The sequence below is a fragment of the Zonotrichia albicollis genome, chromosome 3 (genome assembly GCF_047830755.1).
Source record: "Zonotrichia albicollis isolate bZonAlb1 chromosome 3, bZonAlb1.hap1, whole genome shotgun sequence".
Taxonomy (NCBI): Eukaryota; Metazoa; Chordata; class Aves; order Passeriformes; family Passerellidae; genus Zonotrichia; species Zonotrichia albicollis.
In genome coordinates, this window is record NC_133821.1 from 7841382 (window position 1) to 7868839 (window position 27458).

The 27458-nt window shown below is 37.9% G+C and overlaps 1 protein-coding gene across 1 annotated transcript in view; it reads left to right on the forward strand.

Moving 5' to 3' along the window:
* PREP (prolyl endopeptidase) overlaps nt 1-27458 on the forward strand; it is a 90589-nt gene that overhangs the window by 23620 nt on the left and 39511 nt on the right. The window contains exons 8-10 of the mRNA XM_074536549.1: nt 14489-14680; nt 23136-23333; nt 26833-26936. Coding sequence (XP_074392650.1) covers nt 14489-14680; nt 23136-23333; nt 26833-26936 — 494 coding nt within the window. The remainder of the gene's footprint in view (nt 1-14488; nt 14681-23135; nt 23334-26832; nt 26937-27458) is intronic.

A 27458-nucleotide genomic window follows, 5' to 3' on the forward strand; every position in this document is an offset into this window, starting at 1 on the left:
TCTTAACCTATGAGCTACTTTCCATCTCCCGAACTGTCCCAAGGCAGAACTCCACAAACTCCAGCTGTTCTTTCACATAAAAGACAACTCACCTCCTCCCCTTGCCAACCTATCCTTGCTGAACAACCTTTACCTATCCTTGGTAGCACAGCATTCCTGTGAGCTATCCCACTACGTCTCCATTTTCCCATTGAAGTCGTAGTCCAGAAACTATGGACTTCTAAGTCCTCCTGTTTGTTTCCATGTTGTGTGCATCACTGTAGAGGCAGTTCAGGCAGTGTGAAGGTCCGCCCGAAATGAACGGGTGACGAATGATTTTTGGGTGCAAAAATAACCAACACAGGCACAGGGGTTTTGCAGTAACAAATCAACAAGATGCAATTTATTGTGTGCTGATTCCTCAGTACAGGTTTGAGAGTTTTCTCCATGAGGCTTGTTCTGCTGGCACTTCCTTCTTCATATGCCTATGCTTGGAGAAACTCCAGTTCTGTTTTGTGGATTGCTGTGTCTCTTTCACTCTTACCACCCAGGCCCTTGGCTTGCCTACCCCATGTACATCTTCCTTACTTGTCAAGGAATCACTTTCTCCTGTTTTTTCTGGTTTAAAGCTCTGCTTACTGGGTTATCTAACCTACAAGGATCCCTTTGCCTTGCTTAATCCAGTGGACAACAGTGCAGCAATAGTTCTGAATGGGGAACCTAGAATTGATGCCAAATCATTGATTTTCCTCTTGGATGTGTATGGATAAATGTCTCCCGTTCCTTATTTACAGCCCACTTTCTGTAAATAAGAGCCTGCTTTCTGGAAATAAGAGATGCTTAATCCCACTTTGCTTTTGGAAGTGTTGGCTCCCAAATGCAATCAGTGGTAATGGAAAAGCAGAAGTCCCAGTGGTCCAACCCTCACAAGAATGTGTGGAAGGTCAGCTGGCCAGGCAGATGTGAGACCATAAGCTTGTGGCATAAATTTAATCTTGTTATACCTTGAAGACTCACTCAAATGGACACCCTTATGGATTCCTGAGATGTGGAGAATGCTTTGGAAGAAATTTTTATCATCTTACACTTGAGCCACTTTCAAAGTGGCTCTCCCCTGTGGATTCTCAGAGATATGAAAGTCAATGAAGATTTGTCTTCCAACTTTGATTTCATAATAGCTCTCTCCTGTGTGAATTCTTGGATGACACTCTGTTTATGCTGAATCTTAATATAATTAAGTTAGAATGTCAAATGACTTTATACAAACCCATACACCACTATGTTCTGCTGTTTCCAGTGTTCAGAGACTTGTGTCTCTTCGTTGCATACATGACTCTGTCTGTGTGTTGTACTCACTTAAGAGGACTTTTAGGATGCACCCTTCCTGTACATCTGTTTATTTGGATCATTATGGTGTTCATTTGTCATCACTGGAAGGTTGTGGTGACCTGAGATGATGAAGTTTCAGAACCCATCTGTGGATTAGAAGGAACAGTTATAAGCATAGCTACATTTCTGTAGAGCTCTTTAAACAACCTGGGTTTTATTCTGATTTTTCTCAGAAGTGCCATCTCTAAGTCATAGACCAGTTCATAGTGTGTTAGATAAGTATGCTCTCAGAGTTGAAATAAAGTCTGACAGGGAAGAGTGTTCAATAAATGGGGAAATGCATTGTAATATTGTAGGCAAGTAATATTGGCTGATAGGGGGGTGTATGATTTAAAGGACCCATAGGTTGGACAAGTGGAGTAATTCTGTTAGGTTTTAAATTTGTAAACCCATCTCCTTGAATGAGCTATCGGGTATGTAATAATAAGTCTAAGTTAGTCTAAGCCACATGTTCATCCAACAGCTGTTACATCACTGACTGCTTTGAGATCCAAAGTGGATGAGATAATTAATGAATTTTCTAACCTTGTGCTGTAGTGAAGGACTCTGTTGCTTGCTGCCAAATTCTGTGTTGGAGATAAAGTGAGAATCACCTCCAGACTGTAGGTGTGATAAGATGATGGACTGAATGTACCTGTTTAGGCCATTAGCTGAGGCTCCTGCTCTCCTGTGCTCCCTCAGGATGATTCAGTCCATGTGAAATACAAGTATCTCTCTGGACAGATTTGGGCCCCTGTACTGATTGCAAAAAGTGGCTTGTAGCTCACATGCTTCTAAGATTAAAGGGAGAAAAGGAGAAGAGAAATACCTCAAAACTGAAAGCAACTTGAAAAAATTAAAGCAGGAAATCTGAAAAAAAGTATGAAGTTGAGGGGAGATAGAAAATGAACTGATTAAGACACATGTTTGTGAAGAAGCTGTCAGAAAAAAAGAGAACTAGTTTCAGGACTGTCTGAGTGAATACTGGTTATTTCAGAAATTGTACTGACTGGCAAAGGGGAAATGAGAGAAGCTGAAAAATGAAAGAAAATGGATGATATTATAGGTAGTGTAGGATCTAGCAGATAACACATCTGATATAGATGCTGTTTTAAGGATAGAGTGATTTTACAGTGAAGCTTCAATTTAGTAACCATAAAGAAGTAGTGAAATAATATTGGAGAGGCTCTGCTTAATTCAGTCAAAATGCTTTTGCATCCTGGAGATGGTTGCTGAAGACGGAGGTGCAAATAAGTCTGATTTTGCAACTGAAAGCTGGAAATGACCATTGAATTCTTAGTTACTTTTGTTTTTAACACCTTATTGAAGTGATATTGACTAAACTGCTTCCTGAATTGTTAAAATTAATTGACCAAGGAAAATTTCTATTAAGAGAGAGGACTATGGTTTTGTAATGAAGGGGAAAAAAGTAACAGAGCCAGTAATCAAAGGAAAGGACCTAATATATGGAATGTACCTCAGAACTGAAAGGACACAACTGGTATTACAAACAATCTTGTAGCAATTTTGCACTTAGGTGGTTCTGTCCCCCTCTTCTTTTTTATCCTTCCCTCTGTAATAGACCTCTTATAGCCGTGTTCCTTATATTACTTACACTGTTTGGACTTGTCCTTGAAAATCCCACAGAGGCTGGTTATAGAAGTGTCCTTTATACTGTTTAATTTCTATGAGATACATCAGAATTTAAGTCTTGTTTGAGCAGCAGGTCAAGATAAATGCACATGTGTATATTTATGGACTAAAGCCACACAATGCTCATAGAAGCTGCTGTGCTCAATGTACTGACTGTGTCACTCTGCAGCAGCATCCTGGCTGTAGCAGCAAGGATGAATAGGCAGACCTGACTTCCCTTGTCTGGATGGAGCAAAAGAAAGGTTAGGACATCCCTCAACTATGAAGTAATCACAATAACAAACTATTCCTGTATAGGTATTTTATAGGCTAGTTACCTGGTACTAGCTTTTCTTGTACTGGATAGCAATATTGTGGTTTCTAGGTTGAGGCTCTTGGATTCAGTGAATGCCATTTGTGTTTCCATGAAGTGATTGATAGTTTGGATCCTTTTGGTAGTATGATGTACAGCTTATTTAGAAACAATGATTGTTTTTTATAGTTTTCTCATTTCACTGAGACTGAAGAAAAAGATTTTGAAAACTTCATGCAATCTGGCAATATTGCACTGGATATATTGAGGTCAGGATGTGGCAGATTTCATATGATCAAATAAAAATTTAAGTCTTCTCTTTCATCTATAGACTTTATTGATAGAGTTTTTAATTATTTTCATTTTTGGGGTCTTGTTTGATTTAGCTGAACTAGTCTACTTCTGCACACAGCTGGACATGAAATTATATGCTCATTAAATATTTCAAGTCTGGTGTCAACAACTTTCTCATACTTCTGAGTTTATTTGAATTGTAAGGTCATAGTTTAGAATGAGTAAATGTGCTCTACTTAAGGATTGTTAGAATTAAGGTTGGCTAGCTGATTTGTGGGCTTTGCTTCTAACTTACTGTAGGTAAGAGATGTGGCACAATTTTTAAAAAATATTTCTACCCATATGTTAAGAGACCTTCTTGCTCAGAATAAAGTTCATTTTGTCCGTTTGAGTGACAAAAAGAGGTCTTTTCCCTCAAAAAGCACAGTAGCTGGTTGAATTATTTTGCTTAAATTTGCAGGGTAGAGTGGGGAAGCAGAGTGAAAAGGGGGTTATCCATCTTGGCAAAAGAAAGAAGAAACAGGAGTGAAAATTAAACAGTATGTCTCATGTGTGGAAATAAAAAATGGTTAATAAATATCTGCCTGATAGAACTTGGAATATGACTGTGAATTCAGGGGTGAGTCAGCTACTGTGGGAATCATCAAGCAACACAACAGAACCCATAACAAGCTTGCAGGAGCTCAGATATTTCTTTCCCCAGTAGATGAAAGGAATATGTATTCTTCCATTTTTACTCTTATTTATATATGGTATGTTTTTATAGCAAGAAAATATTTCCTTTTTAAATTTCAAATTAAACTCAACAGTTTGTGGTTGTTTTGAAAATCTTAATCCAACCAGATAAGCTCATTCAGTTGAAAAAAAAAAAAAAGCTGTAAAACCCTTTTTTGCCTTCTTAAATTGTGAACTACTTCTATATTTATGCTCAATTACATGCCTGTCCCATTTTTGCTGTCTGTCTAGACAATACAAATAAAAAAGTAAATTTGCACCTTTTCAATCTGAGACACTAAAAGGAATGATCCAGGTTGTTCTACAAGAATCATCAAGAAATGGAACAGAATGATTTTGCTAACAAACTGTAGTAAATTGCTTTGAGGAAGGGGAAACCTCTGGTTTATCTTTCTCACAATTTATCTTTTTATAAAACATGGTTTGTCCATTATTTGCCACTTAATTATTGCTTTAGTAATCTTGAGTTAATGCATTTCATTACCTTCCTGCACAGCATAAGCTGTTGCTTCTTTTTGCATATTTTAAATAATAAGTGAGATGATAATGATGTCATCAAAGACTCTCTGGAAGAGAGAACATTGTATTAGTTCTGTTGTACTGAAGGAAGTTGTGTCTTGTGCATTCATAGGTTGTTCATGTGTTTCTCAGGCTGAGTCAACAGATGTTAACTTGTCCTGTGTTGAGTGGGAAATCATCTTGGTCTCTGAATGGAGATCACATCTCATAAATGAGAGTAGACTATTTCTAAATGTTCAGGAGACTTAAAAGGATTTAACTTGTCTATTTCTGAAAATTTAGGTGCATCAATAATCTTCCCCGTTTACTGTGTCATGATATTTTTGTCAACAGCTGTAGATTAATTAAATTGGCTGTGCAGTCTCCTGTGATATTCCTTGTCAGATTGTTTTCCTTAGAAGATAATCTACACAGCAGTGTTTCTGTTTCTTTCCATGAATGGTACAGGAAGTGTCTGAGCATCTTTTCTGCCTCCCAGATTAGCTAAAATGTTCTTCATGCTTTCCTTCCCCCCTTCACAGGGTTTCTACTGTGTACAGACTGAGTCATTTTCCTCTTCAAATGTTCAGGTTTTTAAGGAGGCCATTGTGAGTTACTTGTGCCAAGAATGCTCCTTTTTAGAAGAGAAAATCACTGTGCTAAGTAAGTTATGACAAATATGGAATAGCTTCATTTTAATGGAGATTTTAAATTAGTCTGAAAAGATAAGAGATTTGGGGAGATACTGTTTCCCTTCCTTCCCTCCTATCATAGGAGTTTTGTGAAACCCACCAGATTAACCCAGTTCACGGCAGTTTTTGTGACAGAGCTCTTTGTGTTAGAAATGACCAGGTTTACCAATTAGAAGTTTATGTTTACAGCTAACTTAACCAAACACATCTTTAAAAAGATTTATATCTCGTATTAGTATTTTACAAATACTCTCTTTCTCAAGACCTGAGGTCATAGTTCACAATATTGTGGCAAGGCAGTGCTGTGGGAAGACCCCCTGGGAGCAGACAGCTGGCTGCCCTTTAAGCTTTTGGGGTAACTCCCTTGCTCCACTCTGTTTCAAGTAACTGTGGACATGGAAAACTCTTCCCTTTGTGCTTTGTTCTTCCTCTTAGTTCCTTGTGGGGTGAGGTTTAGAATGATCAGGGACAAAGTTATGGGATTCTTGTCTGGATTTGACCACTGTGTCAGCCAGCTGATAAGGTTTAATTTTGCCTTATGAATCAGTAGCAGGAGTGCAGTGCCTGCTGGCTCAGGAGGGACAGCACTGTGGGTTCATGACCAGAGGGTTATTCCCTCATTCAGGACTCCAGATTTCCTTGCTTATCTTGCTAAGCTGCTCGTAGGCTTTTCAACTCTTGGCTCCTGTAACAAACATTTAAAAGTGATCTAATGCTAAGTATTTCTTTAAAAACCACATATTTGCCCAGTAGCTGAGCACTGTAAGGCACAGTTTTTGGTAGCTGTTTTATCAAACTTGGCTTCCGCAAGACAGACAGCACTCCGGTTTGCTTGTTTGTTGAACCAGTCAAACAAGAAAACTTCTTTCATTAATCACTTTGCTTAACTGTTCTTGGTATACCTGAAAAGGACTCATAGTAGCCAAACAGCTGGATACACAGTAATCAAGCAATTATTTATTAGCAAACCTTGTTGTACACCTTACTAAAAAACAAAACAAACCAGAAACCAAAAAACCCAACCAACCAAAAAAAAACACCAAACAAACCACAAAAATAGTGCAGTTTTTTATGTAGTATGTCTCTTCATGCTTCTGTGCCTGGTAATAATTCTGTTTTTCCTTTTTCTTGAGAAATGAGATTGTTTGTTTCTTTTTCATTAGATTGTCAGCCTTGACTGTTTACTCTTTTGAATATGTTATTTGGTGCTGTGAAGAAGAAATTTAGCACCAATCTGTTGATGTGCAACAAGAAATAAATGAAAGCTGTTTAATCACCCTTGGCTATGAAGATAGACCAGCATGACATGGTCTATTGGTCTTGTTGAAGTTGTCCTTAGTATTGACCTTTTTCTTTATTTTGTATTGTGGTAGCAGCTGGGAAGCCTAATGAAAAAAATTGGGATCCTCTTGTGAACACTATAGAACTGTTTGTGAGTTACTGACTCAGAGCTCTGGGCAGAGCCCCACTTTGCTCTTCCTAAGGGACCTGAAGCATGAGAGCAGAGGGGAAAAAAGAAGGGATATAAACCAGCATGGGGAGCAGAAGAGGTGGCTCTTCTTATAGTCTTTGGCTGTGTAGAAACACAGCCTTAATGAAAAGATGCAGTGATTTCTGGAATGCAAAAAGCTGAGAGGGTTGGCTAATTGGAAAGCACACCTGAGTTGTTGGATTGGAAAGGAAGCTAAACACAGATTTGTTTTAAATAGGAGGTACAGGAGCTTTCTGGAGAGAGAACAGTGATTGGGGCTCTTGTGCTTGGGTACTGGGCTGCTTGGAGGTTGGTGGTTTGTGTCTGGTGGGAACAGTGTGAGGTGATGGGAGGACACATGCACAGGAATAGGAGCTAGTGGAAAATACTTGAGAACCACTGGCTTGAAAAGATGTGATAAAAATGGAGCAAACACAGAAGTTCACAGCTTAGTCATTTTTCAGCTGGAATTGCTTAGTCATTGTCAGCTGGAATTGCTTTGTGTTAGACTGGCAGGGAAGGGTTGCAAGAAAGAATTTAGGAGCAAGGCTGGCAGTCAGAATTTTTTTAAAATTTTCTTTCTGTGTTTAGAATGTTGGGGGTTTTTTTTCCCCCACACTAAAAAAGCATATATATGACTTGAGGGCAGGTGGAAAAAGTTAATGTTTGTCCACTTCAGTGTTGAAAATAGGATTGTTTGGCCTTTTGGATTTTAGTTTAGTCTTGCAATTTATCAGGCTCTCTTAATAAATAAATAAGCAATGAACAGTGCTATATACAGTAACATCAAAGGGATGAGTCAGTGTGTGCTGTGTATCCTGAAATAGTGGGTCAAAACCTTTGTAATGAACATGAACAAGAGACAGTGAGGTGACAGTAGACATCAGCTATAAAGTAGAATGTGGTGAGAGGGAAAATACTCTTCCATGTTTTGAAAAACTTTTCTATGATTGAAGTAATTTTTAAAAAAATCAAAAATTAATATCAAAACAAGGCTCTTGTGTCCTAACAAATGGAGAGAAAAAAAATTAGTTGTCTTGAAAAATATGTGGAAGGATCAACAATAGAGTGTTTAAGAAAAATGTTTCCTATCCCTTAAATGTCAATTTCAGTTTTGCTTTCACTGTATTTTTTTATCAATTATGCATAAATAGAAGTATAAATGCATACTTTGTCTGTATTTATTTTTGGAGGGAAATTATTAGCAGTAAAAATAAATAAAATTAGTGACAAAAAAAGCACTACGGGGTTCATCTATTTGAATTTCTGTAAGACCTTTGATGTGATCTCCTACAATATCTCTCTAAATTGGAAAGATAGGAATTTGATGGATGGATTTTTGGGTGGATGAAGTATTTGTGGATGATCACATCCCAAGGGTCAACAGCTCAGTGTCCCAATGGTCAGGGGTGAGGAGTGTCTATAGGTACTCAGGGGTCCCGGAGTGGGAGCAGTGCTGGATAGGCAATGGGATTGAGGGCACCTTCAGCCAGCCTGCAGACATCCCCAGGCTGAATGGTGCTTCATTCCTGAAGGACAGGAAGGACAGGATACCATACAGAATACCATACAGATGGACCTGGACAAGCTCAAGGAATGGACCCATGGGCCCCTCATGAAGTTCCATAGGGCCAAGTGCAAGGTGCTGCACCTGTGCTGGGGTAACCACCTTTATCAATGCAGGCTGCAGGATGAAGGGATTGAGGGCAGCCCTGCTGGGTCTGAGAAGAGCTTGGTATTGGATGAGAGGCTGGACATGACCCAGCAATGTGCACTCCCAGCCCAGATAGCCAGTTGTGTGCTAGGCTGCATCCGAAGCAGCATGGGTAGCAGGGTGAGGGAGGGAATTCTGTGCCTCAGCCGTGCTCTCATGAGACCCCATCTGGAACACTGCATCCAGCTCTGGGCACCCCAGCACAGAGAGGACATTGACCTGTTGGAGTGGGCCCAGAGGAGGACCATGATGGTGATCAGAAGACTGGAGCACCTCTCCTATGAGGAAAGGCTGAAAGAGCTGTGGTTGTTCAGCCTGGAGAAGAGAAGGCTTCAGGGAAACATTGCTGCTGCCTCACAACTTCAAGGGAGTCTGTAAGAAGGGTGGGGACAAACTTTTAGCAGGGCTTGTTCCCATACAAAAAACAGTAATGGCTTTAAACTTTAAAGAGGGTAGATTTAGGTTAGACAAAAGAAAGGAGATTTTTACAAGAAATATGTTAAAACATTTGAACAGGTTGCCACATCACAAAGAGGTGATGGATATCCCATTCCTGAAAACATTAAATTCAGGTGGGATGGGGCTTTGAGCAACTGGATCTAGTTGAAGATGTCTCTGCTCATTGCACAGGGATTGGCATAGATGACCTTCAAAGGGCCTTTCAAATGCAAGCTATTCTGTGAAATTAAATAGCTTGCTGTTAATTTGTGCAAGGACATCTTCATGCTGCTACTCTCTGACTGGACATTACATTTATAAATCACTGAATGTTGAGGGGTTGGAATGGACCTTAAAGATCATCCAGTCCCAACCCTACCTGCCATGGGCAGGGGCATCTCCCTTTAGACCAGGTTACTCAAAGCCTTATTCAGACTGGCTTTGAACACCACCAGGGTAAATAGTATTCATAATGAAGTTATTTTTTAGATGAGGTATTTGTGCCTTCATCTGTTTGTATTAGAGAAAGTGTAGTGTGAGGGAGAGAGATTAGCTTTGATGCCTGCTTTTCAGTTGCTATGTTCTGCTGTCTGAGGGCATGAGCTATAACTCTCTCAAAATGAATAATCTATATTCTCTTCTCCTGTCTTTTGAGTGATTATCCCAGTGGAAGTAAAATTGGAGCCTTGAAAGTGATTGAGAAATGTCTGTTCATAAAAGTGCTTGATTTCTTTCTTCTGGATGAATCTTTGAATATATCTTGACACGTCTGAACTTTTTAACTCAAAGGAATGAAGATTGCTTCCTTCCATTTATTTATATTTTAGATGGCAAATGCAATAACTTTCCATGATCATTGAGTAGCTGTCATCCATCATCTGCAAGATGAGTTGTACCCTCTCAATACAAATACAAAAGTTGCATTCCTTTAAGAACATCTTAATATCTCCTTCACAGTGTTTCCTCCCTCAGATGTTTATAGGTGAAGTCAGGTCCCAAGACATAGAGAGATCTTGCTTTTAAAGAAAGTCCAAATTGTTTGAAAATATCTCTGGCCTTTGGAGATCAGAGTGAGACAATTAAATATTTGTGTCTTTGAAGAAAAAAGAGGGAAAAACCCCTGAGTTCTTTTCCCTAGCTGCCTCACTCAGAGCACAGGCTTGGGAGCAAGCTGAGTATTGCATGATTCAAGAAGAAATTGCATTTTGATGTGGAAGTAGATGTCTGAGTAAGGACTCTGCCATTCAATTCCCAGAATATGTAATGAACATGCCACAGGGGCCTTGAAATAGTCTCTTCAATCTGATGTATGCTGTACACCCTGAGATTATCTGTCTTCTATTGAATGTAAAAGAAGTAATCCACTACTGTGGATTAGTACTGTGAAACACTGTAAAAGGCTGCCTAGGGAGGTGGATGCCCCATCCCTGGAGGTATTCAAATCTGGGTTGGACAGGGCTTTAAGCACCTGATCTAGTGGAACATGACCCTATCCCCATGGCAGGGTGGTTGGAACCAGATGGCTTTTAAGATCCCTTCCAACCCAAATCATTTTGTGATTCTATGAAAATCTGGGAGTTAAAAAATCATGATCTTTCTGTAGGTAGAAATTTATTTAAAACCTGTCCTGTTATGAGCCAAGCCTCCTGGTTCACTTCCTGAGCTTTCTCAACACTGCCCCATTTGTAGAAAAGTTGTCTTGCAAAAAATGACAAGACACAATGGAATTTATGGAGGTGAGCATTTATGTGTTCACCTGATTATTTTGACTGTTAGAGCACATGAAAAAAGCCAAATGCAAGTGTTTGCCTTTTGTAAACGTTTTTCCCCAGTGTCAGATAACCCTAACATTAAACCCTGTCCTCCAGCAGGCACAGGCAAGAGGTATTTGCCATTAATTGATTGTTTTGCCTTTCCATGAAAATTGAAATATAGAAGTATCAAGTGAAGTGATTGACAGTGACTCTCAGCTACTCTGTCCTTTCTGTATAAAGAGGGTTGGTAACAAGACCTTGTGACAATTCATGCTCTTACCAATTTGTTCAAATTAGCTTCTTCTGTAGTTGTTGTCATTCACAGACCACAGGGTTCATCACCCAGAGCTCTCAGCAGACTGTGCAATATTTTACTATGTTCAGGGGCCAGTACAAGACTCAGGGCTTATTCTGTGTTGCTTGAAAAAATTTATCTGAAAAAATTTATCTTTTGATCTTCCATGGATCCAGGAACTTGGTTTAAAAATTCTGTCTGTAACACTGAATGTTGCTTTTGTTTTTTGCGGAAGCCTAGCTCTGTAGGATTATGATTTTCTGTTGTGTGCCATGGCTTTATTGTCCACTTAATTCTACCTGCAGTTCCTATTGTAATGCAGTTATGTGATGATGAATTACTGATAGGTATAAAACATATAGGCAAAACCATCTGTATCTTTTCAGCAATGTATTTTAATAGAAGGACTGGCAGGGGAAAGGATTAGGGTATAGCAGCAGTACAGAAACTGTCATGCTTTTCTGTATGTAATAAATCTGTCTCATTGTGTGCTTATGTGGATTAAACTGAAGTGTTCAGCATTTCAGGTGTTAAAAATAGCCTTAGACTATCCAAATGCCACTTCCCAGTGACTCTTCTCAAAGGCGCATGTTCTCAGAGGGCTTCTGGTTAAACCTGTGAATGCCTTATCAAAATCCAGTTCCTCAACTCTTTTCTCTCCTTTTTATGAAGAATGGACTGAATGTCTGTCTTTCACCTTGTTTTTCAAGTACTTTTTGAAGCCATAACTTACAGACATACTGTTCTTTTGTTACGGAGGGGCAAGGCCAGAGTGCTTGACATGGAGGCAGTGCCATTCTAGTGAGCTGTATGGGCCTGTCCCTTCCTTGTGTTGCCACTGGCATGACCTGGGGAGAAATGATGTCTGTCCCCATCACTTTTCAGCCATATTAGTGCCTGTGTTTGTCATCAGGTTGTTATTTCTAGCCCAAAAGAGAAGGCTAACCAAGAGGATCTGAAGCAATGCTAAAATTTCCCTTCCAGTCACAGCCACAACTAGGTCACCTGTAACCAAGCATAAAGAAGCATCCTCTTATGGCTGATACCTGTGCCATTGCAAAGGATTTGTTCTCTCACTGGAGAGCTGCAGCAGCACATACCCTGTGCAGCAGTGATGTGTCTGATGTAAGGGCTGCCTCTAGATCCCTCTGATCCTGGATTAGATGTTGGTGTATTTAACCACTTCAGTAAGATAGTGGTTAAGAGGTAATTCAACTGCAATATTTGTCTTCTAAGGACTACATAAAAGCCACTTTAATAAGATGGATGCTCTTGTTTTTGTATAATAACAACTAAGTGTACCCCTGCAGAACATCAACCCTCTCACTTATTTACTCTCTGCTCATTTGGGAGTGGATGAATGAGTTGCAAGGAAGCAATGTAACTCCCTAGTGTCACATTATTGTCCTTTTTCTTCATGGAATCCAAGTTCTGTTGCACTCATGGAGACTACAACAATTGTGCACATTTGCCATTTAAAAAGTGTGTTTTTTCAGCAGCCTGGCAATTTCTTTTTATGAAGTCTTGTACTTTAGTATGATGGTTTCATTCTGTCAGTTACCAGTATTGTTATGGTGTTACTCTGCAGTTAAAGTTTTTATTTACTAAAATGCCATGTGACTTGGGATCTTGAAATGGTTTTGTGGTGCTTATTAGGGTTCACTGCAGGATGGATTTGCTTTGTTTTTCCTGGGCATCAAAGCAGGTTTTCTCTGTGGAACTCACAGCAACTGCAGTGACTTAGCAGGATTTTTCTTCAGCATGAAATCTCTTGAGAAGGCCTAAACTTTGGATCTCAATAAAAATCAAATGTAAGGGGCAGTGTATTCACTGAGGATACTAAATTGACTGGATTGTGTGGAAAGTTCATACTACAGCAGTACACAAAGTAGAATTTAGTCACTTGCATGATGAGACAGGGAAATTTTCTTTAAACCAAAATGGCAATTAAGAGATACAAACTTTATGAATGTACCAGGCCTGACTATACTCTGTTATTACATCTAATGGGTTTAAAATGACCTTAGTCATCTCACTGCTTCCTCAATTATTCTTTTCTTTTTTTAAAATTTACAGTAATTACAGCTTGGCTATGATCTACTTGCTCAGTTTTTATTATTATAAAATAAGCTGAAATGCTTTTTTTATTGATACAAACATTGCATTTCAGAGTTTCACAAATAGATTTATGTACAGTTTGTTTATACTTAAAAGCAAAGACCCAACCTGTAGCTTTAGGAAAGGAGCAGACAGTGCACTAAATGTTATTTTAAGATAGAAGAGCTTCAGTTTCACATGTCAATAAGGATTCTGATTTTTCAGCATAGCTAATGTATCATGCTTGCAATAGTAAGTTTGGTTGATAGGCTGGGTTGTATATGTAACAAATATGTCACATATCTTATCTAGCCTCGCTGCTTTTTCTTTCTACTAGCCTCTCAACCTATTGCAAAACAGGAAAATGTGAATAAAAACCAGTGGAGTCTTAAAATCCCATCTTCAGGTTGAGTCAATTCTATCCACTCTGTACCACAGTCTGAAACTGAGGCAATTCATTTTTGGAGAAGTCTTTCTTTTAGTGAGCGTGTTATTCTAAGAGATTGATAGGCAAAATGCAGTTTCTTTCTTCAGAAACCCAGATGTTTTTCCTAAATGTAGTCGTCCTTTGATGGTGACAAATTTCTGCAGAACAGCATTTCAGGAATGTTGTTTCTGAGTTGAAAGAGAAATTCCTCATGTTGAAGTTTATTGTACTCATTCCAATAGCATCGTTTCTATTCTGTGGGACGTTCTGGGCTTTTAAGGAGAATGGAAAAATTTCCATTAAAAATAAATTTTTTTGCAGGAACTGAAATCCCCAAACATTTCTTTATAATTAAATAGTTATTTTAGAAAAACTGTTAGAAATAAAATTGCACTTGAAAGCTTAGTGCAGTCTTTCAGCTCAGCTGCAGCCCTTCATTCTGAGTCTGTGGAAGAGGGCACTTGTGAGCTCCTTGAACCTGACGTGCTCTGTGGCATTGGCGTCACAGCAGCCACTGTGGTAGGAGCATTGCTGTGGCAAACACCTGAGCTCTCCAGAAGCCCCTTAGGAAAGCTGGTAAAACACAAGCCGTAATTCTGTCAGTATTTTGCTAGAAATTCCTCCAAACCAGTCATCTTAATATATCTGTGAACTGGCATTTTTCCACTACCATTTTTCCAGCCTATTGATCTGGAGCAGTCTTTGGAGGTTCTTAATACCTGGTACACATTCTGGCTTTTCCTTTGTTTGAGGAATTGACCTTCTGTGTTTGATCTTACAGGAATTCTTCAGTGGGTGAAGCTGATAGATAACTTTGAGGCTGAGTACGAGTATGTCACCAATGAAGGAACAGTGTTCACTTTCAAGACAAACCGCCACTCTCCAAATTATCGGTTAATCAACATTGACTTCAACGATCCAGAGGAATCCAAATGGAAAGTTCTCGTCCCTGAACATGAAAAAGATGTTCTAGGTAAGAGTTCATGTCAAGTTAAAGACATTAGGTTCTGCTTTTTCCACATAAATTCAGTAGTTAGTCTGTTGAATGATCTTTTACAGACCTTCTTGCTTTTTTCCTGTGTTTAAGCTTTGGTTAGAATTTGCAGTTTAAAAGACTTGCTGAGATACAAGCAATTCAGAACATCTCTTTCTCTCTCTCTCTCCAACGTCCTGTGTGGCCCTAGTGAAGTTGCTTCATCTGTCCTTGTTTTAATTTGGTGTTCATAGGAAATGAGGGGAAAGTATTTTCCTGCTTCATGTCAGTGAAATAAATGTTTACTAGACACTCAGTGATTACATCAAGAGGGACTTTGTAAGCAGAAAGAAGGGAAAGAGCAAATCTGGCAGTACTGCAGCATGCTTTGAACAGAATTGGTCAGAATTTGAGACAGGATTTCTTTTGTTCCTGGAATAAGAGGAGTAAACAATACTTGAAAAAAAAAGCCTCAGGAAAGTGTAAGGGCATGGAATTCTTAAAGTACAGAAGTAAGTTCAAAACATAAACGTTTGGTTTTGATATAATCAAAATAAAGGTTTATTTTTTAATCCTATAATTTTGCAGAAAGTTCTGTGAAAGCTTAGAATTAGTTTCAGATAATGCAGAAGAACCACTTTTGAGCTGTTTTTTGAGAGATACCTCGTGTACATTTATGTAATTTGCTCTCCATACGGTACATGGTATAATTATGATTTATCTGACTAGCATAATTAGTTATTCAAAAATACTCTGAATTTTTTATTAATCAATTTTTGTACAAATTCCTTCATGTTTGCTGCTTTTCCAGTGAAGAGCTGCTTTGTAAAATGAGTAGAATTCTCTTTGTGTATCTGATTTCATATGTACATATAGTGTACCTTCTGTCTTTCCTCACTAAGACACACCTATTTTACTGCATTTCAAAGTCATCTTAACGCTTTTGTCACTTAAAAAAATCTTTATTTCTGTCTGCAGTTCTCAATATGTCCTTTGTGATTTCTGCCCCAGACTAGATGTCCCCAGTGTGACATAAATGTTTATTCTAAACATATCCAGAATTGTAGTGATTTTGCAAAAGACTGGGGTCTAGAATATTGAGAGAATTTTAGTGAATGGAAATGTAGCAAATTAGAGTTTGGTAAGGCACAAATCTTTTCTTAAGATTGGGAACTATTTGAATCAGGAGCAACCTACATCTTAAATGAAGTATGTTTCAAGTCCTAAGCAGAGAAGTAGTAATAGATGTAAGTGAAAATTGCTTCCAAGTCTTAATTTTGGTTATGTGCAAATTCACTGGCAGTGCGTTAAGCTATGCTTAAGTTGTGAGGCATGGCAGTTTATAAAGTGGGATCAAATTGAAGAATTGATGTGGTGAATGTATAAACAGAATGGGATAGGAACCTGTGGCTGACATGAAATGTGGTTGCCATGTGTGGATTTACATGGAGAGTGGTCTAGGCAGCCAAAGGAGCTTTGACCAGTGGCTCTGTAAGCACTGATTATCTATTCCTTCCCAGTAAGATAAATGCCAGATCTGCTCTTTCCTGCACGGTGGTATTTAGCTCAACTCCATTTTGGTTTCATTCTAAAGGCAAAGTCATGATGAGTTCATGTTCATGCACAAACAAAAAAAAATTAATGCATGCAGCATTCATTTAATGGCTTTTACATGACAGCCTTGACAGTACAGACTTAACAAGAACTGCACTAAAAAAGCTGAAAGCTCAGAGGAATGGGTTTGCTGAGGACACTGGCCTTTAGACTGTAAACCCAACAGGCATTCAGCTCTTAAACAGTTGAAAGCAAACATAATCTGTCATACAAAACCATCAGGGGGACTTTCAGGAATATGTTGTGTGTCATTAATCTTTTACTGTAGTTGAATGTGAAGCCAGAACAAGCAATGATATGTCTACTTCTCTCTATAGTTTTTTGGAGCTGTATGTAAAGAAATTGGATTGAACCAACGAATGCAAGAGTCTCCATAAAAAGATGAGTTTTAAGTAGATCTTAATAAATCTATAGTAGATCTTACAGAAAAGTAAATTTAAATTCTTCAGTTGCTTCTTTGTTACCGACACTTGCAGATTAATGTTGTATTGTAGCATCAAGATATGGGAGTTGTATCATGTTCAGGAAGTTGTAGTCCTGAATAATTAAAAAACTTCACTCCTTCACTTGATGTAGCCAGCAAGCAAGCCAGTCTCCATGTCAGGCTCTTTTAATCATTATAAGTTTTGTTAAGGAAGACATAATTGCAGCAATGACAGTTAATAATTTGTTCTTGAAAACCTTGGAGTCAAGTGAATTTGATTTGGGTGATAAAGAGATGACAGTGTAATAAAGCTCCTTCTGCAAAAGCTAAGACAGCAGTGATTCAGAGGGTAAATGGGTATTACTGCTTTTTACTTATGTGTAGGAGTGATTTTAACAAGATGTAATTTAGCTGTATTAGTATTTCTTCACAAGCATTATAATTAGTGATACCCTAGGTCACAAATCTGTTTTATTGGGATGTATGGATCCTACTCTGGTATGACCTACCTGGAAGACATAGGTTGTTCATTTCTGCATCTTAACTTAGATTCAGTTTCATAAAAACTGCAGTTACAGAAATAGATCTATTTACAAATAATAAATTCATGATTGAGAATTAAGAATCTCTACCAGTGTCCATCACTGGCATAAAGAGATGTTCCACAAAGTATTATTGTATTCTTAGAAAGATGCTACAGCTAATACAATCTAAAGAAATAAAGACACATGCCTATATGATGGTGTGAATGTCATTTGGTTTCCTCAACTTATCCTTTAAGATAGACTTTTCTATTGGCTTTGACCCTTTCTTTTTCAACAACTGTTTATAAGTGAGATAATTTGGGAAATAAGGGGAAAAATCAAGCATATTTCTGCAGTGAAGTTGTACACACACCTCATTTTACAACTGTCAGCAGGGATTTTACACAGGGATGAGGTAAATTTAGATCTCTACTCTGTGAGCTGAGGGGAAGAAATAAATGACAGCTATTTTAAAAGGAAATTGAAGAGGGCACCTCAGAGCATATTGTAGTGTGATGAGGCTAATTTCCTTCCCTTTGGAGTTTGTTTATCAAGTGTTAGTTTTAATTTTCAGGGAGTCTGAAATCAAACCACAGGAGAGATTCACATCTGACATGGAACTTGTGCTTTAAATGACCACATAGCTGCAAGAAGTGTGCTGAATTGTAAGGCAGCTATGACACTCTAAATGCAGACTGACCATAACAGACCTGCAGCCCTAGTGCTAAGGCACAGGATAGACCTGCTGGGTTTAGAAGGTTAAATTATTTATTTTGAGAACTGTTACACCCCCCATTGCACCCAGGGTGCTCAGGACTGGTAGAGCAGGGCAGCTGGAGAGCAGCTAAGTTAGTATCCAGCCCTTTCCTTGTGACAGTGAAAAGCAAAATAGATCTCCTGTGTAAGGAGAGCTGAGGAATAAGACAAATTCCTGAATGTATTGTAGATGAGGAGAGGATCTTCAACAGTTCCTTGAATCTCAGTTGGCCATTTAAGAAGCAGAGGCAAAGCTAGCAGTGCTCCCTGTACCTTGTACACATCTGCACCTAAACTCAGTGCATGTAAAAGCTTCCCTTTTGTCAGCTACAATTCCCTAGTGGAAAATAGCTGGGTTTTTTTTATATACCTTAACCTTCTAACTAATTCATAAATGTGTGGGAGATGGGGAGGTGAGTTACTGCAGCTGAAATTTGTGTTTTAGCACCATAGTGAAGCCAGGAGGGAAAGTCTGGAAGGAGCATCAAATCCTTGACTTGTTGAAATTGGTTGAAGCTTTCCCATTAACTTTAACATGGCAGGCTGCCACTGAAGATGGGGTCTCAGTGAGAAGATACATGCTTTATATTGCAAGGGCTTGTCAACATTTACTCACACATTTCAGAATTATTCGTGTTTTATTCTGTTAATTGCTCATGCTTTACCTGCAAATTTACTTGTAAGTAGCCTTGAGTAATGGTTACAGATCATTCTAGTTGAGATCAGCATTGGTACCTGTTAATCTGCAGAGACCCTGAAGTTTATTCTCACTGTCTGTGATGACCAAAAAAACCACCATGACATTCCATGTCCGTCTTGCAGCTACAGCTTTGGCATCCATTGAAATACATTAATTATTCTCACTCAGCAATACGTGTGTTGAGTGGACACATAAGCACAGCCACATCGAGTAACTCAGCAATTCCTGCTGAAGCTCTGGGGCTGCTTGGCTCCTCTGGCGTGGTGTATTCTCCATCAGCATTTCAGCCTGCATCTGTCAAAACATGTTTGTACATTCAGACACTTGGCATGCTGTAGTAGTGCTGCAGAAAGGAAAGGTCAAAACTGTTTTAAGTCATTAGGGTTAGTGGCACAGATGTTTAGTGTGAAGATTCAACTCCTTTTTTCACTGAAACTGTTTCAAAAAATTGTTCATAGCAGCATTGCAGTTAGTGACTTTGTGATTAGTGACAGCTGTCAAAATTTTAAAAAGAGTTTTTGGAATGTAGCAGTATATGAATTTCTGGAAGGTTGAACTAGAAGTTCTCAACACAGTTGAGCTCAGTTTTCTAGGCCTTGTTAAGAATTGTATCTCCTCTAGCCCAAATTTAGCTGTTGAAGAATTGTGTGTAACCTGTTGTCATCACCAAAATGGTCACTGTACTCTTCAGAGAGAACTGGCCGTACCAAAGATAACTCTTCATAGCTGCTTTCACTACTTAGGACTGCCTCCAAGTGTGTTCATCTCTCTCTGATGCCTGAAGCAAGATGCTCAGGTTGGAGGAGGCAACCTCTGTTTATTGTGTCGTAATATAAATCCTGTGCCTGATGGATGTTGGAAGTAGGTAAGTTGGTAAATTTGGGTATATCCCAGAGAGTAACTGCTCTGTTCATTGGTGTTAACTAAAAACAATACCTGTACACCTATACATTGGAGAGATTTTGGATAGTTAGCTTTTCAAAAACCATCACTTGTGTATATAAAAGTGCTCAGCAAGCAATTCACAGTATCCCAGAATGGGGCATCCAAAATAAATGGTTCACTTGCACTCTAAAGGTGCTATGTCTTCTCTCCATTTGTCTATAAAGGGTGCCTACAGCAGTGGTGTCAGGCTTAGAGAGGAGATTTGAAATCACAGAGTCTTAAAAGTTCCTAGGAAGTTCAGAGGCATGCAGGGTGCATCCTGCACTGCACGAGAAAACCAAAAGGTTGGCTGCTGATGCAACACACCCAGCAGTATCTGTGGTTCTCAGTGCTGAGCATGGGAATAACAGAGACTCAAAGCTTGCAGTCCAAAAATAGCTCTTGTTAATAATTCAGCATTTTTTAGCTTGCTGTGTATGTAAGTGTTGGTTCTTAGTGTCTTCCTTTATTTCTGGTCTTTCAAGTCTGCTTCAGTGTTTTGCTCTATTTTGATTTTTGTAGCTGCCATTACTGTAAGTTTTGGAGGCAGTTAGCAATGACCAAACCCAGTTATAATACAGGTACTGTACACAGAAGGTGTATTCCTAAATTTCATGGAATGTTTTAAAGACATTTTGCACTGGCTTCTCATCTGTTATCTCCACCTGAGAGCATCTAATTTGTAAACCAAAGAGGTGATGGAGAGTTGATATTGCTGCTTCCTAGGCAAATTCCTTAGTAGCAGAAATCCCCACATAAGCCAGCAGCCTTTCTCCTGAGCAGTTGAATCTTTCTAATAAAAAGAATAATACCTCTTCATAAATATATAAGTCAAAGTAATAATGAACATGAGCTCTTAAAGAAAAAATCCATTAAACTGAGTTGTTTAATCAAATAATTAGTGAGAAATCAAAGCATGACCACAACATAATTTTAAAATAAAAATATCTTAAATATTTTTCTTGAGGCAAGTCTATATATTATATACATTTGAAGTTGATCTAGTAAAGAATACCAGTGGAGTTCATGGGATCTACTCATTGCAGAGACAATAATTCTGCATGCAAAAAAGGTGTGTTGCTGTTGGGATGCTAACTTTTAAATTCATATTTTGTATGAATTCCATAAACCACATTAAAATGTTGGAAAATTTGTGCAGTGACAGTATAAAAAATATTTTAAATTACTACATATTCTCTTTGTGTATACAGCCAAGAGTGATTCTCTATTTCAAAATATGTAATTGAATAGAACTATTAGCTTGCAATGTTTATTATGTTCTCCAGCCTCACTTAAGAAATTTTAGCCACCCTAGAGCTAAAATTACACATCTATTACTGATTTATAAACAGTGTTATGTTATGCTGTACCTTATTATTTCAGGTCATGGCTAAAATTTCAGTTAGTGCTCTCTGGGGCTTTGGTCAGAAAATTCCCAAATTTAGACTAGAAGTTCATGAGGGTGTTGGAAAGTTTGAGGGTAAAAAAAAATATGAATGGTGGTGTTGGGGAAGAGGGGAATAGTAAAGCTTTATTTAGGTATTTATGAAACATGATTTCACATGTCTAGAAAGACATCACATTTCAGTGGTCCTTCAGAAAGAAGCTAAAAAAATTTGAAAGTCTTTGAGCTCTAGGAGATCATGACAGACCTGAACTCTATATGAAGGCATATATGATGCTTTCAGAATAATGAGTTTTGACCTTCAGGTCCAAAAACTTGTTACCCTTAATGGAAGGGGCACAACATACAACTCAGAACTTTTATTCTGGAATTTGAATATGCAAAAATGCTTTTATAAGACTGTCTTCTTTACAACTCTGTGAATTCAAATTATTTGGTTTTATAGGACATTGAGGAAACTAGAAAGAGCTGTTAAGATGTGAATAAGATAAAATGGCATAAAACTCAAATTCCATCAATTTTTATATGCTTATGCTCTAATATTTTTTCTCCAATGTTGTCACATTAAACTCTCCATCTCACAGTGCTACTTTGGCATTACAGTGTACCCCTGTCGGTCCTACCTAAAATTTCTTGCTCATTTGGTTCCTCTCCTAATTCTTTGCTTCCAGCAGAAAAAAAAGCCATTTTCCAAGACTGATATTTTTCCCATTATATAGATTTCCAGTCTTCATTGTCAGAGAAGAAGTTGTGTATATGTAGTTGGAAGAGAATCACCTGCTCATCTAGTCTTACAAACAAATAAAAATTTCCCACATTACCTCCTTCAGGATACTTTCTTTGACTTTTAACTTTGCTTATATTTTGTCTTGCTTGTATTCAATTTGTGAATTAATGAGAAGTTAAAATGCTTTTGTTGCAAAATAATTTCTTAAATGACAGAAATATTGAGCAAGATTAAGATGTTTTAATCTTTCTCTTGTCTGTATGAGTAAATAAATAGACTTGTCACTAGAGATCTAAAGCCAATGACACAGGAGACAGGAGAGAATATGTTACATTATATATCATGCATGAACTGGAGCTCCAAAGAGTTTCTACACTTTGCAGGCCATAGAGATGGAGATTGAAGTGGGATACTCAGCAGAACCACAGAGATTTTTAGAAATGACAGCCCAGATATTTTATTTTAATTGGTTTAATTTTTTTACGTCCAATTGAAAAATTAACATGCCATGAAATAAAGTTTCACATATGTCTAGTAGTTATTCCAAGGAACAAACTCAGGATGGGAGGAGTTCTGCAGAGCAGAAGCTCTCATTCCTGCACAGCTGCACAGACACAGTGGGACTGGAACTAGGACTGCCAGGAGAGATGAAGGCAATGAACCTCTGCAGAGGGATTTGTTCCTGGATCCTTTTGCTGGATTCAGTTCACTGTGCTGCATCCTGCTCCTCTTACCTTACAGTCTCAAGGATTCTGTTTAGCAACATTAGCATCTTGAATAAGCACGTGGGCTTTTTTAATGGCATGATGAGAATATCACCCCAAAATAACCATTCTCTTACACCCAGTGGGGCTTGCTTCAAGAATAGCCTCTTAATTACTTCAGCAATAGAACCAAGACAAATAGTAACATCTAGGTTCTATACCAAAATGTGTAATACAGGATCATGTATTTTTTCCTTATGAGTTTAGTTTGAGTATAAATCATAATGATTGTTTTGATTTTCACTACTTTCCATAAGTATTGCTGGCAAAGATAAATGTTTTGCTTGGGTTATGCATTGAAATCTGTGATATTTAAGAGCAGTATTGATCTATAAATATCCTAAATGCATAAGCATATTGATTAAGCAATTCTTTATTCCTGTGTCTGCATAAATTAACTTTAAGCAGCATGGTTAATGTATTTCCAGAGAATGTCAGACTTTACTTTGGGTTCATTTACAAAGATTTAAAAGTTAAAGGCAGTGTGTGTCAAAAATTTTGCTGCATGCATTTAGGTATGCTAAATGCATAGGATCAGAATATGTCTGATTGTTTTCTTTCTTACTTTTTTAAATTGTATTTTCTGTGGCTTTGTTTTTCTTTTCCATGCTGTGCAGAATGGGTTGCTTGTGTGAGGTCCAATTACCTGGTGTTGTGCTACCTGCATGATGTGAAGAATATCCTGCAGCTTCATGACCTAGCCACTGGTGCTCATCTCAAGACTTTTCCCCTAGAAGTTGGTAGTATTGTGGGATATAGTGGCCAAAAGAAGGACACTGAAATATTCTACCAGTTTACTTCCTTTTTATCTCCAGGTAAGGTTTTTTTTGTCTCATGTTATTGTTCCTTTTCCCAAGAACAGTGCCTTTCTCAGTTTTTGTAGTTTTCACCCATATTAGCAGTGATTGTGCGTATAAAAATGCATCAGTCTTTGATCCATCAAGCCTAAATAATGTGACTGCTAGTATTTGAGAAACCTTCATTAAGACTAAAGACTGACTTGTACTGGAGATAAAATTGTAGCATTCTCACAGTTCTTGCTTCATACAGCAAGATAGAAGGGGAAAACCTCAGTAAAAGATAATTGTTAATGTATTTAATGTGATTTTTAATCACAATTTTAAAGAACATTAATAAAAGTCACAGAAATTGTTCTCTGATATTTTTATGATCCTTATTTGAGCATCCTTACTGTCTGCCCTTACAGTATTTGGTGTTGCTGGATTGCTGTAGGAATCATGTTTGTACAGTCCTGCAAAGCTGGAGCTGTCCAAAGCATTACATAGTACAGGTGTGGCAAAACAGTAAATATCCTAGGATTTTGCATAGGAAGGGAGTTTCTACACAATTGTCAATCTAGTACATGACAAGAAAATGTATTTACTGTTCATTCTTTTTTTTTTTTTCTTTCTTTATGGCCCAAACAATCGATACCTAATACAAAACAGGATTCAAATATGAAGGGGCAGATCAATTTCGGCACCTTTATCTCCTTCCAAGGTTTTGTATCAAAAGGGGATAAAAAATGTGCTTATAGCATCTGACCTGTGTTTTTGCTTGTTTCAGTTGTAGCACAGCAACATTACATTGCAAAATGGCTGTAAAATACTTCAGATAAGTTTGCTGGTTTTGCTAGAAAGGATTATGTCAAATTATCAAAATTATGTTTTGATCTTAGCAGATAAGAAGTGTATGAATTGCCTATTGTCTTACTGTTTACATAAACAGAAATATGATCTATTTTCAGTTCCTCTTTTAAACAACATTCAGATTGTTGCAGCCCCTGGAGCTGGAGAGTAGCTTGAGGACACTCTTGCATTTATCTCGAACTTTGTCCATCCAGCTTGGTGATTTATGTCTAACTTTGTCCAGCTTGACTTGCCCACACTGTGGGCCAGAAGTTGCCAGTTTTACAGGCCTGCACCATTCAGCTCATCCCACAGAATCTCTGCAGCTGCTAAAAATGTGTAGGGGAAGAGCCCAGACCTGTTTTAGTCTGTGGCTTTCCAGCTGGCCAGCAATAACTTCTCTCACTGCTTGCTGGTTGCTTAGGCAGATTATTTTTCTCCTTTTCATTGATTTCCTTAGCATCTACAAAGAATTCACTATGGCATTGCTCTGTTAACTGGGGCAGAGTGACCTGGAATCAAAGAGGTAATTTTTAGGTAGGTTTATTTTAGTTTGTGTGCAACCTCTGTTCACCTCATCAGTGGAATAATCATACAAAAGGTATGGGGCTGATCCTTGGTTAACATAAATATTCCTACTTTACTATCAATATAATTTGCACCTGTATTAGGACTGGTGCAAATTGGATGGACTATTATTTTTTTTCTAATGAAAAACAAATTAACATACTCGTGTTTAATACCTACAACAAAAGTAATAATAACAACCATACATATGAAATAATGAGTAAAGGAGTTCTAAACCCACACATGCTGACACTATAAATTAATTTCTGTTATTCCCTGAAAAATATGGCTATCCCTGCTGTCCACTCTGGTCTGATGCTTAGGTGACCACTGGCATTTTACATTTATTTAGTACCCAGCAAAACAGTTAAAAATACTACAATGTTTTTTTTTTTTTTTTATGTTAACTGCTGTGACACTAAAAATAAAACAGAACAAGATATGCGGTAGCAGGGGTTGAATTGCATGTTAGTGTAACATAAGGTTGATTTGCTCTGGAATGCAGTCTGTGACTGTGCTTATTCTTCATCATGTGGTTTGCTAAGATGTGGGAATTGTGCCTGCTCTGTGTGCAGTGTTTGCCAGTACATTGCCCAGCTTGGGCAGCTGCCTGTGTGTCAAACAGCTACTCTGCTGTTGCTGACTGGAGAGCTTTACACTGAAATTCCCTATGATTTTCTGGATCCTGATCTTTAAGGGAAATGCTACCTTAATGCTGATTTGGACCTATCAGCCTGATTAGGCTTGCTAATCATTTTGTGATAAGTAAAAAAAAAATCCCAGCAAACTAGGGTGGTCCTACTTTAGTCCCCTGCTAATTCACTGTTATGGAAAAAGGCTTTATCAATTGCGAGAAATGTTTGCTTACATCTGCATTTGTTTACCAATCTCTATCTTCCTCATTTTCCAGTCTATAAAACTAACTTAAAGAGGCAATTCCCTAGTATCAGATAACTTTCCTCATTATTTCATGTTTTAGTCTGTATTTTATAGTTATATAGTTTTATAGTTATAATCTCTGTAGTAATTACTTCTATTTTCTGAATGTATCTATAATACACAGAATACATCAGGATTTCAATCAAGTCCTGCCCACCTTGGTTAACTTTATTACATTGAGGATCCCAGTAGAATGCTTACTGCCATACCTTTGGCTGTTCTTTTCCCTCATATATGTTCCAAATTTTGCAGGGACCAGCTTGTTGTAAAGGAGAAAAACAAAGAATAATTAACACTCAAGTTGGTTTATGTATCATATGTATCTGTAGTACAGGCATGAATATTAGGATTTTTTAGTATGTTAACCAGTGTGCAAACATGATAGTCACCTTGTATGACACATACTCAAATGTTATGAGGGTTGAATGACAGGAACTCTGTTTTACTGTTTAAATGCAAAATTATTCTTGGTTAATTGCACATCTGTGTAGTGCCTAGATACTGCATTCCCTGTGATTCAGCCTCTGCTGCAACCTAGAAGTTCTATACTATTTATAGACATAAGTTTTCTCATGGGCACAGTCCTTTGGAAATCATATATACAACTCAAGTGAAGTTGTCTTGAAACTTGCAGGATCAAGATGTAAGAAAAGCTACTCAAGATCAGATTTTGTTCAGTTCCATAGGAAACCTGTGCCTGTCTGCCACAATTTCAAGTGGATATTTAGCTCTTTATGTTATCTGGGCCATTTGAATTTTAATTTCAAATATTTTACCATAAGAAGAAAATTGTTGACCTGAGTGAAATTCTTGATATATTTATTCTCAGTCTGGTAGATGTAAAAGGGAGTAGTTTAAATTTGACTTTACATCTCTTTCTTCTAACATTATTGTTCTTAATAAGTCCTTTCTAACTTGATGTGAATGGTTTTCTCCCCCTATTTTGCTTAAGTCCCCCTGGCTTTGTGTGAGTGGTGAGAATTACTCTTTCTGCACAGAAAGTCTTTGCACCCTCCCTAGATGAAATGCATATATGTAAGTGTTAAATTGTATAATAAATGAAAAAATGTGTCCAAAACTACTGATTTTCACCTTGCTGAGTTACCTTTCCCATTCATGACTCCATCACAGTGCCTAAACTGGCATCTTTTTAATGATGGATTTGTATTCTGTATTTTAGGTATTATATATCACTGTGATCTGACCAAAGAGGAACTGGAGCCAAGAGTTTTCCGAGAAGTGACTGTTAAAGGATTTGATCCTTCAGTTTACCAGACAATTCAGGTAATAAACATGAACCCTGCTGTCTTGCTCTAATCACCTATGCAAGAGCTCAAGACAGCTGGACTTGGCTGTTGGTGAGGAGGTTTGCTTTAGAACTACGCTTTGGTTTTGAATTGAAATACTATTGTATTCAATACAAGTATCTCAGTGTGGCAGCATGGAGACTCCTTTGGAGGTGCCTATTACGCGTAGTGAAGGTGTATAAGAATTAGCTAAATTTAAGGTTTATAAAGTTAAGAGAAACTATTTCAGTGGAAAACAGTGTAAGCTACAGATTATATGGAGCAGGTTCAGGAGAATACAGGGTTCTTCATAGACAATTGCTATGACCTCGTATCAATTATTGTTACTAAAAAGATTGTACAAAATATACATTTTAAGTAGTAAATGATCTTTTCACTAAACACAGCTTTAGTAAGACCCTGATAAAGTACTATGCCCAGATCAGGACTTTTAAGACAGTTATGGAACTTGTAGAGTTCATGGAAATTTGTTGAAATCATAGAATTATTTAGGTTGAAA